The 15,117-nt window shown below is 48.4% G+C and overlaps 1 protein-coding gene and 1 long non-coding RNA gene across 9 annotated transcripts; one reads left to right on the top strand and one right to left on the bottom strand.

Moving 5' to 3' along the window:
- Window positions 1–2,455: 2,455 nt before the first annotated feature.
- On the top strand, window positions 2,456–4,062 carry LOC124681514. The gene is made up of 3 exons (XR_006995899.1): window positions 2,456–2,717; window positions 2,805–3,635; window positions 3,739–4,062. It is a non-coding gene; the product is annotated as an uncharacterized LOC124681514 (long non-coding RNA).
- Window positions 4,063–4,193: 131 nt separating this feature from the next.
- LOC124681513 lies at window positions 4,194–6,536 on the bottom strand. 8 transcript variants are annotated; one of them, XR_006995895.1, is made up of 3 exons: window positions 6,314–6,527; window positions 5,196–5,274; window positions 4,194–5,093 (listed from the first exon to the last, which is right to left on the bottom strand). XR_006995895.1 is itself a non-coding variant. In XM_047216424.1 (3 exons), exons 1-3 carry the CDS (start codon window positions 6,417–6,419, stop codon window positions 4,466–4,468), a joined length of 306 nt encoding a protein of 101 aa, XP_047072380.1. In that variant the 5' UTR covers window positions 6,420–6,530; the 3' UTR covers window positions 4,194–4,465. The 8 variants fall into 8 exon arrangements, 2 of the variants coding, with proteins under 2 accessions (XP_047072380.1, XP_047072381.1); XR_006995896.1 differs by lacking the exon at window positions 6,314–6,527 and adding an exon at window positions 5,671–5,800 and having other exon boundaries at window positions 5,196–5,288; XR_006995897.1 differs by lacking the exon at window positions 6,314–6,527 and adding an exon at window positions 5,671–5,800.
- Between the last annotated feature and the right edge of the window lie 8,581 nt (window positions 6,537–15,117).

The following is a 15,117-nucleotide window of genomic DNA, read 5'->3' as shown; positions in this document are numbered from 1 at the left end:
GAACCCTAAACTGCAGGGGCATCAAATTCAAAGAGGGATCGAACCAGGGCATCACCGACGACGACGACATTTCGTCGAGCACGTTGTGCTCGCGCGGGAGAGGAAGAGGGAGGGGAGGGGAGAAAGCTCACCGACGACGACGGCAGTTGTGGAGGAGCTCACCGACGACGACGACAGGGGTGGAGGTCGCGGCGGCTCCTCCACCTTGACGCGGCGGCGGCTCCTCCACCTTGACGCGGCGGCGGCTCCTCCACTTTGACGCCGCGCCGGCCCCTCCTCCTCCACGCCGCAGTGGCTTGTGCTGCTGGTGGCGGGGATGGGTGGAGCGTGGCGGCATGCGGCCCTCGCGGAGGAAGGCGGCGGCGACGGCGACGGCAGCGCTCGCCGTGGAAGGCGGCGGCGCGGGGCAGTAGGGAGAGGGGAGAGAGTGGTATACGGGCGAGGGAGGGGTACGACATGATATAGGAGAAGTTATATCTGTGACGCACACACGCGAGTGCGCCACGGAACACGTTATTTACGTGGCGCACCGAAGCCGGTGCGCCACGGAATACGTTCACTTCGTGGCGCACCAAGTGCAGTGCGCCATAGAAAAAGTAAAACAAATGATTGGGCGTGACAGGGTGTGGGCCCCACCAAGTTTTTGTGGCGCATGGTTCCCTGGTGCGCCACAAAATTAAGCCATTTCTGTGGCGCACCGTTCCTGGTGGGCCACAAAATAACTTTTTGTGGCGCATTTTTAGTGGTGCGCCACAGAACTAAGCTCCACCTATAAGCATTTCCCTACAAGTGAGATAACAAGAACTCGGGGTCCTAGATTTAAGGAAACACAAGCGAGCCGTCATAAAATGATCAGCTGACCCACTGATGCCTCCGCTAACAAATATTAACAAGTAACCATGATACCCTCAACAAATATATCCATAAACCATGTGTCATGATTCCGCACTGATAACCCGATAAAATTGCGGTAACGGTAACGAGATATAAACAGCACTAGCATGCATTACGACTCGCAAGGCAGACCCGATAACCAAACAACAGCTGTAGGAGGTTGGTGGAGGCAATATAGGCTGCTTGAGGTAACAAGTGGAAGGGACACGTGACAAGAACGCAACTTAAGGATAGCATAAAGGAGAAGGAAAAATAAAATAGGTGAGCGACTCATGCAGAGACAGGAGTTTAGAAAATGCTTGCCTGTTAACGGTTGCCGAGAAACATCCGGAGAATTTATCGTATCTCACAACACCACTTCGTGATCCTATCCGGGAAGAAGCAAATACTAAAACACACAACGTATGCAAGTCTTACTTCTACGGATAAAGAAGATCCGATGATATGCATGACATGACAACGATGGTGCAATGCAACTTATCCAATTAATCGGAGTCAAAACCCCGGTCAAACAAATTAGAGTTGAAGTTGCATTTCTACCGACAAAGTTAAGTGTTCATTAGCATGGCATAACATGGCAAGGGTGAGCTATTTCAATATTAAACGGAGCGGGAAATCCTTAGTCGGTATCCGAAATACTCCGCATATATGTGAGGTGAGCATGCATAACTATCAACGCATGACATGATGCGAGATGCAGGCATATGGATGGCATATTCATGTTCCTTGCATTTTTCTGAACAATTTTCATATAAACTAGTTTGCATTTCAAATTACAGATTTACATACTGGGCTGCCACAGGATTTGAGCATAGGATCTAGTATTTGATCGATAGTTAACAAGGAACGAACCAGATATACTATGTTACTGATGTTGATAGAATACGGCCGCGAGACTTCTTGAACCCATCCATGATCGAGACGACCACGGTGGCCGGCCGGGGAGCAAAGATCGGACGGCGTGGATCCGGCTGCCAACGAAGCAGAGACACACAGGAGGATTAAAAAGATGGTCAATTTGCATCAACCAAGATTTGACCCTGGAATCTCACGGTAGTGTGAGAAGCCACTAACCACTGAATTGTAGATCAGATCATGTCAACACAAAGGATCGCTGTTCAAGTTAAGACTTAGACTGCCTTGCAGAACATGGACGAAGATGAACTAGCGAAGATGGGCTTCAGCTGGGCAGAGAAAAACAAACGGTAAATTACAGTCGTTAATTTCCGTCCATCTAACGGCCCAAATAGATTCATACCACGGTCCAAAACTGGAGAGGTATGTATCGAGGAAGATCCTATATGAATTGAACAATAAGAAATAGTGTTTGCCCGAACACTCGACTATATATCTTGCCTTGGGAAAGCAACTGCGCCTATCCTTGCACAAAACAAACAACTACCCTTACTAACCAATGGAAGCAGGAGACCCCGTTATGTTACATACCTCTGGAAATTTTCGCTCCTCAGAAAAATAAAGTGAATACGGGCCTGGCCTAATAGACGAGCCCAGCCCAATAGACTGGTCCAGCCCAAGCCCAAGATCTGCCGATCATAGCGGGTAAGATCTCGATCCCTTGTTTCTTCCGCCATGCTCCTGCGGGAGGTTCCCCGGCCGCCGCTATCTCTCCATTCCCCAACTCCGGCGCCACCGCCCCGCCGACCCCTTCCCCAATGGCGGAGTTCTGTACCTTACGGTCAACATCATCGACCGGTGCCTCTCGATGCAGCCATAGGTACTAGACCTTCGGAGGGAGCTGCAGCTTCGTAGGTGTGTCGGCCCTGCTAATCGCCTGCAAGCACGAGGAGATCTGGGCTCCATAGGTACTAGACTTAAGAATTTCGATTAAAATGCACTTTCAACTGTCCACTGAGTTCATGTTCTGATCAAATTTCTGTACACTTAATCAGGAGGTCAACGATTTCATCTTTATATCAGATAGTGCCTATACTAGAGAGCAGATACTAAGGATGAAGAAGGCGATTTTGAACAGGCTATAGTGGAACCTGACCGTTCCTATACCATATGTCTTCCTTTTGCGCTTTACAAAGGCAATGTATTCATCTGGTTCGAAGAAGTATAAGGAGTTAATCATCAAATACGCCACAATAAGTAAATTCAGATGTACTCGCACTGGAAGATTGAATACATCATAAAGTGAGTTTGTGTAATGCAGAAGTTTCTGTTGTTGATTATGCAAATGGAGAACATGGTGTTCTTCTTCGCTGAGTTGGCTCTGGTACAGTACTCGCTGGTGCTGTCCAAGTGCTCCATGGTTGTTCCTGTTGCTGTCTACATGCTTGTAAAGTGAAGGAGAAGGTAATCCTAGGTTCTATTTGTCCTACCTAAACATGAAGACATGCTACATGCAATTCTCTGAAACTAATGGACAAAGTAAAATGTCCTGAACTTGATACTCAGGTTTAGGTCCTGAACCATATGTCCAAAAGACTAGTACACTGCTTCACTAACAGCTGCAATGGTTGGTTATAGTTTTCTTAATTTAGATTGTTGAATTATTTGTAAATGATGTCTACATGGTTCTCTGTAAGTTAAAAAAAAAAATCTCGAATATGTCAACGAGAGAATCCGTCTCGTGTTTCAGTCGTCATGGATCGCCTGCCATAGATGACTCTGATCTGCCAGAGCTCCAATGTGCTTGCCATGAACCGGCAATGCGACGCATCTATTACACAGAAAATGACGTACGTTTGTGCTTTCTAAAATGCAATGTGCCAGAGGTGATCTTTCTTTTGTGTTCATATAGTATTGTGTAATATTTCTAACACAATTTTTAATTTCGTTGCACTAACTTTTTTGGTCTGCTGATACTAATGTATGTAGGATGTAGTTTGTCAATCCGGGAGGACCTTCTCAAGAAGTATGCTAAAGAGATGGTAAACTATTGCACAATGGCTTCAAGCAATAGTCTACAAGATGCATTGGCTTCATCGGTCCACCTTTTGAATGAGAAGGAACACCAAATTTAGCAATTAGAGATGAAATTTGACTCTATATGTAGAGAACTGTGAGCACATAACTAATAAAATATTTGTATCAAAGTTTAAATCTTGTATGTGCCACCATTGTTGGGGCGCTAGTAGATGATTTTTCTTAGGTCTCAAATGGCACATCGGGAGTTTTGCTTTGTTACTACCAGAGAAAGAAAGGTAGCTGCAGCTGAACAGAACAAAGCATACAAGTAGCAGACCCAGATAGTCAAACAATACTTGATGGAAGTGAGGCATTTCAGATTTAAATTTTGGAGCTAACATGCAAATCCAATCCACACACCAAAATTTTAAGCAAACTGAAGTTTCATACGTGATCAGGATCAGCGGACTCTAGCTTGCCAAGTTAACTGCTAGCAAATGGCTAGACTTGCACAACTAGATTGCTTGACTAAGTACTAGCAGACTTGCACGAAAATCTTGAACAGTCTGAGTACAACTCAAATAAAAATACACCACCATCAATCTGCCCTAATGACTGGACCAGAACATACTCATCAAAAGTTCATAACAACGCTCATGCTCACACTGATATGACAATTTACATCATCAAGATTTTTCTAATTGAGAACAATATCTAATGCTCGCGCTGATGGGGTTGCGGTGTCCCTGCCATCGCCTTCCGTCAGTCCCGATGGCGCGCCACCGGCAGCGACACCTTCTCCTCCTACAGATCATGAGAAAGTTTCAAACTTGCAGTTTCATATGACAAAATATATACTAGATTATCTACCATCGATTAGTTGTAAACTATCAAATAAACTGCACATATGCAAATGTCACTCTTGCACCATTATCCTGCCTTATTTATGTACACGACATCACCTTCAGATTTCTGGGTAGATTAAAATGTAAGTATTTAGAGCCTCATTTGGCTGGTTTGGCCAGTGCATTTGTTCAGGAACGTCATACAGGCCAGATTAAAATGTAAGGTTCACATTGCACGTCAACAATGACTTATCATCAGGACCTCGACATGCTCAAGACCCAACAGCCTCCTGAGCAGCTCCAGATTCTCCTCCACATCTATCTCACCAAAAGGAAGCTTCAGATTTAGAGCCCAGGAACTAACATTCCTTGCTTCAGATATAAAGCCCGGGAACCAACATTCCTTGCTTCAGATTTAGAGCCCTGGAACCAACATTCCTTGCTTCATCTTTTTTTAACCCGATCAGTTGTTGCATCCATCTGTTTCCAGCAAATCAAACACACAAATTTGAGCATTAAGAATAGTAGTAATATATACTTGAGCATCAAGCAGTTGCAAAATTTTCACTTTAAATTCCTTACCAGCTACCACTTCTTTCTTTCGTGCACTTAGTTTTTTCTTCAGCATCATATCTAGTGAGAACATAATGTATACAAGGGCCTGGTAGGATGGTACTGAAGTGAGTAATTAGAATGGATACCTGGGTTAGGTTGATCATTGATTTGCAGAATTAAGTGACAGAACACATCAGTAAATGCAACTAAAACTAAAAGAGATGACGGTCATATCATCTGCATACACCAATGGCTTTTGGGGGTTTTCACGTGTACTGGCTGTGTCATCGACATTGATAAATTGTTCAAATATCAAGCTGTTTCATCTATAAAAAAACTGATTGCAGACAATTCAAAGCAGAGTCAGAGCATCATGTTGCACGAGCAATCTCCATACATGAATGATACCCGGGGTCACTTGCTGAATAAGGGCTCATCCAATTGGGTGCTCATATCTGCTAGGAAATTAGAATTAGTATGACCACTACATTCAGTAACACACCTGGAAGTAAACCACAAATCGAACAGGGCGTCGAGTGGTGTGCTGTCAAGGCGGCTTGTGCAGGAGAGGGGTTCGGCGACGTCGCTGGTGGTCCACGGACGGGGCCTCCGGTGTGGAGGAGGCAACGAATGTTGCGAGCTCGCGACGGAGTGCTTGGGCGGGTGGCCACGTGTGACGTGCAGGCGTCATGATCGTCCGTGTGGGCAGCAGGCGTGGGCTAGATGGAGGCGGCGGCGTGGTGGCTGGCTGATGTGGAGGCCGCGGCGTGCTCGCTGGAGGCGGCGGTGGTGGCTGGTGGATATGGAGGCGGAGGTGTGCTCGCTGTCGCTGGAGACGGCGTGGGGATTTGCTAGGGCTGCATTGCTTCGGCAATTCATGGGCCTTGCATGGCCTGATACTATTATTTTCCCTTTTTAGTTGGGGATTTGCTCTCTTGCTGGACCTGCCGGGCCTAATGTTCTTCACTTAATCTGAACCGTCTATTCAATTCATACCTCTCTCTAATTCTGAGTGGTAAAAGGTACTGTAAAAGTAGCCTTTCACTTTGGCTGGGTAGATACCAACACGGAACGATCAATAGGAGACCAGCTGGTCTACTGCATCGATGTTTAACAAGTATAGGAACAGATGGACTTGTCGCTACCTGCATGGCCACGCGACAGGGACGCGAAGAACTTGAACGAGTATGGGCACGTCCGGGACGAGCTGCAGCCGAGCGAAGCGGTTAGAAACGAAGACGCCCGGTCCATGACGAGACCCCCAGATGCGTGGCTTGGATGCTGGCACCGCGGACGGTGGCGGACTTGCTCGCTGTCGTGCTGTTCGGCTTGGAGACGAGAGGCGCTGCGAGGACGACGTGCAAGACGGCGCGGTGACGGACGTGGACACAGGAGCTCGACGACGACCAGGAGGAGGCCGAGCTTGGCGCGGGCGGAGCGGCGGAGCCTGCAGCACTCGGAGGACGGCGAACTTGAGGTGGTGCTGAGCCGGGCGACGCGGAGCTTGGCCGATGCGCGAGGACGTAGAGCAACGCGGACGGCCGAGATAGACGACTCGCGGGCGAGGACGGCGAGGCGCCGACGACGTGCACACAGCGCAAGCCGCCGGAGTCCAGAGCGCGTGGGAGAGGCTGTGCTGCGAGCAGAGGCCAAACGAGAGAGTGGCGGCGGGTACCGGAAGGAATAGGCGAACTAGGGTTGCAGGATAGGGAGGCAAGGATTTTATAGCTGAGAGCCGGAGAACCTCGTCCGTCCCATCACATGACAGCGACCTGCGAAGCCACTGATGTGCTGCCGTACACAAGCAGGAAGAAGGACGTGAGAAGAGGCTTTCGGTGCAGATGTTAGGCTGTAGGCTGAACACAAAAGGGGCAAGGGAGGAAGATGGATTGGGCCTACGAAGTTGCTTCTCTTCATCTCTTTTCCCTTCTGATTTTTCTTATGTGTTCTTTTTCTTTGTCTTGCTGAATTCTTTTAGATGAGGGAGGGAGAGTTTAGTTGGGAGAAAATAAATAAAGATGGTTTTATAAAACCATAAGAGAATAAAGCATCAAAATAAATTTATTTGAAAATAAATTTTATTTTGTCAAAACCATGTATATGATGCATGCATGATGCTATGACTTTGCAACGATGCGGAAAAGCAAGCAACAGGGAAAATTCTATTGTTAGGGTTTTTTCGGGTCCTTACACCAACTGTGTGTTTGGCGCCTGCCAATATTTCGGCATGGGATTGGTACCCAGTAGCCCTCAGACCTAGCCTGACGGTATGGGGTGGTGTAGTTCTTGTTGTGGACTGCCTGCCGATGTGATTCGGCCTGGGAGTGGTAACCCCTGTAAACCTCATATCGCATGACTAATACACATAAGATCTATGTATAATTCTGATCCGGGGGTCCTACACTATACCCGTAACATCAACTTATCCCGTGAACTTGATTATCTCCAGCGATATCGGCCCTCTCCTATAGAAGATAACAGATCCAAGTGTACGCATTATGGGTAAAGTGAAGGTAAAATATTCGAGGTGGTCTCGGTCTCCTAGCTCGCCAACAACGAGGAAGTTGGCACCACAACTTCTCCCCCGAGCTCTCCTTGGAATGCACGGGGTGTGAGTGGGACGCAAGTGGGTCGAGAAGTTATGACTGCACCTTCTCCTCCAGGCTTCCAAGGATCGAAAGAGGAAGGCGGTGTGTGGGGGGGGGGGGGTGGTACAAGTGAAGTCGTACTACATGCCTTCCGCCACTCCGCCTCGCCCCCTCGTAGATGCTTGCCCTTTTTGGAGAATTTTGAGAGGCTTGCCTTATTACTAAAGAAGGAACCAACTTTTCGCCTGACCAGTGAGGCTTCATACACATGCAAAGTTAGATGCGTGTGGAACAGACGTAATTTTTAACTTGCACTCATCCATCACTTTCTCTCGGCCGCCAATTTTTGAGGACTAGTAAATGGCACATGCTTTGTATTTGGATAAATTTAGATTTCCAATATTATTATATAAAATTTATGTTTTAAATGTTGTTCAAACATTCAGTAAACTACTACCTCCATTCCAAAATTTAAGGTTTATATTTTTAGAAAGTCAAACTATGTCAAATTTAACTAAGTTTTTTCCAAAAATCATTGACATAAAATACAAATTTAATATCACTAGATGGATAATATATTTTCATATGGTATCTACAAAATATCTTATTTTTTGATAGATTCTGCTAAAGGTTTGATCAAAATTTAATAAGTTTGATCAAAATTTAATTGGTTTGACTTTACAAAAAAATAAGCCTTATCTTTAGGATGGAAGTAGTAATAACTAAGCGCATCTTCAACGGGGCGACACAAACGGACGCTAAGCAACCGTTTGCGTCCGCGGGGTCGAAAAATTCGTCGGGTCCCTGCTCCAGCGGGGCGACCCAAAGTGACCGGGCCGTCCGTGCACCCGCAAAGGTGGCCCAAATATGCGCCTCGGATGCGTCTCTGCGGACGGCTGCATGGACGCGCAAAGTGCCTGCTCGCGTCTGGCGGACGTTTCGTTGGGCCGCCTGCCAGCGACCCTGGCTCGATGCGTCTTCTCAGGCGTGCCAGCGACTGGTGCCGCTGCGTCGCTTCAGCAGTCTGTGCTACATTAATGGCGATACCTCGCATGATGTGCGGCCGTCTCCCACCTCTGCAAATGCAGTAATGGCGATGCCACGCATCATGCGGCCTTCGGCTGCCTCCGGACTATATAAAGATGGCCTTCGGCTGCCTCCGGACTATATAAAGATGGCGCACGCTCTTCTTCCTCATCCACTTCTCCACACAAACCCTAGTCGCCACAAGCTCCACCATAGCGCCGTCTAGCTCTTCCTACGATGCAGCCAGCCCCGGGAGGAAGTCCATGGCGGGTCCTGGTGGCTGGCGAGGCGGTCGAGACCGCGGGCCTGGGTGCCCCCAGGGGCGGGGCTGCCGAGGTGGAGCAGCTACGGCCCCACGGTCACCTTCGCCTGCATCGTCCTCGTCTTCTCAGGAGGAGCGCTGCTTCGAGTTCATCATCCGCATCTACAATGACCCACTCGCATCAAGCGGCTCCCGCACAAGTTCATCGAGTTCGTCGATGGCGTCGAGCCGATCCAGTTGCAGCTACGGGAGGCCAGCTGCAACTTCTACCGGTGACCTGTTGAGGTCTTGTTCGACGGGCAGGGCAAGATGTACCTGCACACGGGGAGGGACAAGTTCGCTCGCGACCTCGCGCTCGAGCCCGGCAGCCTGCTCACCTTCCTCTACGAGGGGGAAGGCGAGATGATCGTCAAGGTGTTCGACGACACAGCCTGCCGCAGGCACTACCACACCGGCGAGTCCGGCTCGGACACCAATAGTTAAAACTGTTAGAGTGTTCTTCCTTTGCAGCAAATATGGCCACAAGCCAATTGAAGCCACTAGTAGCGGTTTCTGGATGTTCTTCCTCGAAAGAACCAACAAGGCTATAATTACCGGGGATTTTCCAGTTTGGGTGATTAAGTGTACCCACGAGTGTTCTTTCTTCTCAGCGAATAAACGGAACCAACACTAGTTTTTTTTTAACTGGGAGAGCATGATATATTACCCGGACTGCACAGCAAAATCGCTGGCAACCAACCGACGGGCAAAACTAGGGACATGTCCATTCCAAAGAATATGTGGAACATGCACCAGTTTTGCCCCATACATCGCAATAGCGTTTGCAACTGAGTTACACTCCCGTGGGCTAAAAGAGAAAGTAAAAGAGCTAAAGTTTGATACAGCAAAAGACTTGATCGCTTTGAATAGAGCACCATTGGCAGCACGATCAAACACATTCCCATTGACGCCGAGCACAAGGACCTGAGCATCAGACTCAACCCAGATATCCGACAAACCCCAATCCGCCGCCGCCTGGATCGCCTTCAACACAGCGATAGCCTCCGGATGGAGAGCATCACTCGCATTATCGATTCTGCCAGCAGCAGCTCCCAGAACAGCACCATTACAGTCCCTGATCACATACCCCCATCCTCTCAGGTTCGAGGCCGCAAAGAAGCTGCCATTAGTATTCACTTTGATCACTCCTTTATCAGGCGGTTTCCATTTTTGGTTCAACTGGGGCTTTTTATGAGACGGAACAACACAGAATTGGGTATACTCCAGGGCATTCCTCACAGCATTGATCACCACAGTATCAACATCTAACTTGATACCCTCAGCATTGATTTTATTCCTGTGTTTCCACCATTCCCGTAGCAAGGCCACACATTTAATCTTGTCCCCTTGCTCAAGCTTAAGGATAGAATGTACCAGCTCTTTGGGGCCAGTGCAAGACAGAAGCTTATCCCTCACCTTCCCAAGCGCCATCCTCCTCCACACTTGTTTCACCCCTTTGCACCTCAGTAGAACATGGGCACCATCATCATTAAGACGGTGGCAAACTTGGCACAGGGGATCCAGGTCAACCCCCCTTCTTGCGATATTCCACCTGTGAGGTAGACTATCATGAGCAACTCGCCAAAGAAATTGACGCACATTCGGAGGGCAGGGGCAGGACCAAATGTCCAGCCAATTAAGTTGATCACTTCCCATGTCAGTGACAGTGTTAGAGGCATTACCCTTTGGGTCCAGCATGAGTCAGTGCAGTTTGTAGGCCGAGCAGACTGAAAACTGACCCTTCGAGTCAAGTCTCCAAGCCCAGCAGTCATTTGTCTCCAAGCACAGCGGGATATTCAGCACCTGATCAGCATCGGCAGGCCACAGGCACTCCTTCACCAGATCCTCATCCCAGCCGCCATTTGTGGTGTCAATGAGATCAGAGGCCTTGTCAATAATGAGGTTACCCCTTCTGGAAATAACGTACGGACTGGCCTCCCTTGGGATCCAAGGGTCCGCCCACACGTTGATAGTGGCTCCATTCCCCACTCTTTTTATGACTCCCACTTTCAACAGTTGAATTCCTTTGAGAATGCTACGCCAAGTATAAGACATGCCCACAATTGGCTCAGCCTGCAATACACAAGAATCTGGGAAATATTTAGCCTTCAACACTCTAGCACAGAGAGAACTGGGTTCAGTGAGAAGCCTCCATCCCTGTTTCGCCAGCATAGCAATGTTGAAAGAATGTAGATCTTTGAAGCCTAGCCCACCCACATTTTTAGACCGGGAAAGCTTTTCCCAACTCAACCAGTGGATTTTATTTTCCTCCTCCTGCTGCGCCCACCAAAACCGACAGACCATTGAGCTAGCTTGGTCACACAGTCCCTTTGTGATGTCAAAACAGGACATAGCAAAGACCGGGATAAACTGGGCGCAGGCTTTAATCAGTACCTCCTTCCCCATCTTTGATAGCCATTTCTCCATCCAACCAGAGATTTTTTTCCAGATCCTATCCTTGAGATAGGCAAAAGTTTTTGACTTTGATTTGCCAACATGCACCGGGAGCCCCAGATATCTATCACTGTGAGCTTCAGCTGTGATTCCCAATGCTTCCATCATCCTCTTCTTGTCCCTCTCTTTAGTATTCTTGCTAAACACAATTCCAGATTTATCTATGTTTACAGTTTGACCCGAGCAACACTCATAAAGCTCCAGAATATTCTTCAAATGGCTTGCACTTTCCTCCGTCACGGTAAGCAGGATCAAGGAGTCATCAGCAAACAACAAGTGGTTGAAGCTTGGGGCATTGTCCGCCACCCTCACCCCGGCGAGACGACCATCTGCATCAGCTGCATTAAGGAGGCGGGAGAAAGCCTCACCACAAATGAGGAACAGGTAAGGAGAGATGGGGTCTCCTTGCCTAATACCCCTACTAGGAGTAACTTCCTCTGTCAGGCTACCATTTAATTTGAATCTATACTTCACAGAAGTACAACATTTCATGATCAGGGCTACCCAACGATTAGAGAAACCCAGCTTTCACATCATCTGCTCCAGAAACGGCCACTCCACACGGTCATAGGCTTTACTCATGTCTAACTTGAGAGCAGCCACACCCACAGCACCTATTCTCTTGGTTCTCATATAGTGAGTAGCTTCATAAGCAAGCAGAATGTTGTCCGTGATTAATTTTCCGGGAACAAATGCGCTTTGGTTTGGCGAAATGATCTCATCCAGAATGGTCTTGAGTCTAGCCGCCAGGATTTTGGAGATCAACTTGAAGACAACGTTACACAAACTGATCGGCCTCAGATGCTTCATTTCTTCTGGGGAGTTAATTTTGGGGATGAGGGTCACCCAGGTTTCATTCCAGCTATCTGGTAATTCAGCCCCGTTAAGCACCGCGAGCACCTCCTTCACAACATGAGGACCAACGACCTCCCGTTCTTCTTGTAGAAAAAGGAAGGCATTCCATCCGGACCAGGGGCTTTTAGATCCCCAATATCCTCCAACGCAGCCACAATTTCAGCCTCAGTGAACTCCTTCATCAGGTCATTGTTCATCTCCTCCGTCACTCTAGGCTCCACATCGGACAGAAGCTCCTCCATTCGGTCTCCTGCATGAGAAGTGAAGAGAGTTTGGAAATAGTTAGTAATCACCGCCGCCATCTCCCCCTCTCCCTCCACCACCATCCCACTCTCATTTTTTAATTTTTTGATCCTGTTGTGCCTTTTCCTCTCCGAGGCGTAGCTGTGGAAGTATTTTGAGTTTCGGTCCCCTTTTGTAAGCCAGTTGACATGGGCTCTTTGCTTCCAAAACAGGTCCAGCTGTTCTTCCAGCTTATCAAGCTTGAAACGGAGCATATGCTCCTTATTCACCATCTCCTCCGTAGGCATTTTCCTTCTACACCACTCAAGTTCTTTCTTTGTCTTTGCAATGCGCTTTTCCAGATTACCCAAGGAGCTTTTCTTCCAATCTTGCAGGTCAGCAGCAACCCCCTTAATAGCATCCATCACCTTTCCTCCTCGCCCAATCGCCTCCCTCTCCCATGCATTCCTGATCACCTCCTTGCAATTTTCCTCCCCCATCCACGCCGCCTCAAACCGGAAGGGCCGTTCGCCCCCTCCCCCACACCCTTCCCTCCTGTCTTCATCAATTTCAACCACAACTAGCCTATGGTCCGAGTGCCTTGGTTCCTCATTGATCACTCTGAAATCACAGAAGCGGTCGCACCACCCCTCCGAAGCCACAGCTCTATCAAGTCTTTCCTTTATGTATGTCTTGTGGTCCCGGCTGTTGTTCCTCCAGGTGAAAGCATCACCCACGAACCCCAAGTCATGCAACTCACACACTTCCAGGGCTTCTTTAAAGTTGTCCATGCAGGATTGGGGCCGAGCCGCCCCTCCTACCTTTTCCCAACTGAAAAGGATTTCATTGAAGTCACCTACACACAGCCATGGGATATCATAGTGATGTTTGATAGTCCTCAAGAGCTTCCAGGTTTCTTCCTTCTTCTCGGATTTAGACTCACCGTAGATCCCAGTGAATCTCCACTTGAACCCATCACTTTCAATTATTTCAGCATCGATGTGATACCTCGACTTTAAGCCAGCTTTTAGGTTCACAGAGTTTCTCAGAACAGCACCAGGCCACCACTCTGCCCGTCGCTATCCTTTGCCACCATGTTCGGTAGTCCTAACTTCCACCTCAGCCACTCCAGTCTTTTCCCATCCATCTTTGTTTCAGAAATAAACAACACATCGGGGTTTACCTTCTTCTGGAAGTCCAGAAGACCACGAATGGTCGGGCCGTTCCCCAACCCCCGACCATTCCAAGCTGCGATCCTCATTGATCCATGCAGGGCTGTATTGACAGCCCCACCTCAGTGTTTTGGTTTGCCTTCTCATCACTCTTTGCTTTCTTGCCTTTTTTATGCTGGTCATTTTCCTCCACCTCCATTGGCATTGCACCCCTTTTTTCACCCACTTTCACCATCAGAGTTCCCTGTTTGTCCACCTCCTTCATGCTTCCCCGCACCCTCTCTCTCTTCTGAAATTTGAGCTTGTACCGCCCCTCCTGCCCCACCTGGTTATTCGCCACCTTGTTATCCTCCACCACCCCGCTGCTGGCACTCCCTAAGCTTTGTCCCTATGTTGTATTATTAATGACCATATTTCTATTATTCAGATTCACCATCGCTCTATCATGCGCCTCTTCCCTTTGTTGGATACCACTCCGGTCCTCCCCTCCCTTTAGAGCCAGCTCAGAGATTCCTATCCCCCCTTCCTCAAAGGTCAGCTTCTTTTGAGTGCCCGCTGGGTTGAGTTCCTTCTGAATCTTCATAGGGCTCGTCACCTCTCCAGTTTTGTCGGCAGGGCCGTTGTTATCCCCCTTAGAGCTTGCATCTTTTCGTCACGTTGGACCGTCACTCCCTGAGCCTCCGCTCCTGTTGCCAAAGCTAAAACCACGCTGGGGTCTTTGGTTAGAGTTCCCTTCCCAAGACAACCTCTCCCCCTGACCTACTTTCCTCTGAATCTGGGCACGCAGCCATCTACCATACTGATGTCTCTCTCCCCTCTGCACCCTGATGGAGCACTCCTCATCTTCATGCCCAATGATCCCGCATGTGTAGCAGAACTCCGGGAGGTATTCGTATTCAAACGGGCACCACTTATCCGGGATGTTCTCCCCCATTCTCACCATTATGCCTCTCAGCAATGGCACAATGATCTTCAGTTTAACTTTCACTCTCAAGAATTCCCCCACTGCATGGCCATCATCCCCGGTTTCCACACTCAAGAATTCTCCCACAGCATCCCCCACCGCCTCCCCCGTATCTCTATTCATCCGCGCCAGGGGCAGCTTGAGCACACGGATCCAGATTGGAATAACATCAAACACATAGTCGTCCCTTGCTTTATTCGGGTCAAACTCCGCCATAACAACTAGATCATTGTTAGATTTCCACGGCCCATTTTCCAGCGCCTTGCGCTTCCGCGAGGGTTGCAGGAAAGTAAATAATAAAACATTGGAGCCTACATCCTTACACTTTAGTCCCTTGATTGGACACCAGATTCTTCCCAGGGTGGTT

This window comes from Lolium rigidum, unplaced genomic scaffold (genome assembly GCF_022539505.1).
Source record: "Lolium rigidum isolate FL_2022 unplaced genomic scaffold, APGP_CSIRO_Lrig_0.1 contig_45622_1, whole genome shotgun sequence".
Classification (NCBI taxonomy): domain Eukaryota; kingdom Viridiplantae; phylum Streptophyta; class Magnoliopsida; order Poales; family Poaceae; genus Lolium; species Lolium rigidum.
The sequence above is the reverse complement of the archived record's forward strand: the minus strand, read 5'-3'. Positions and strand labels throughout refer to the sequence as shown.

Excerpts from the sequence above, each read along its gene's own strand:
- LOC124681513 (XM_047216424.1), bottom strand. The coding sequence starts at position 6,419 with ATGGACCGGGCGTCTTCGTTTCTAACCGCTTCGCTCGGCTGCAGCTCG. Across the intron at positions 5,289-6,313 it reads CCTGTCGCGTGGCCATGCAG|TACCATCCTACCAGGCCCTT; the intron begins GTAGCGACAAGT and ends TACTCACTTCAG. Across the intron at positions 4,573-5,195 it reads AAAGAAAGAAGTGGTAGCTG|GAGGAGAAGGTGTCGCTGCC; the intron begins GTAAGGAATTTA and ends CATGATCTGTAG.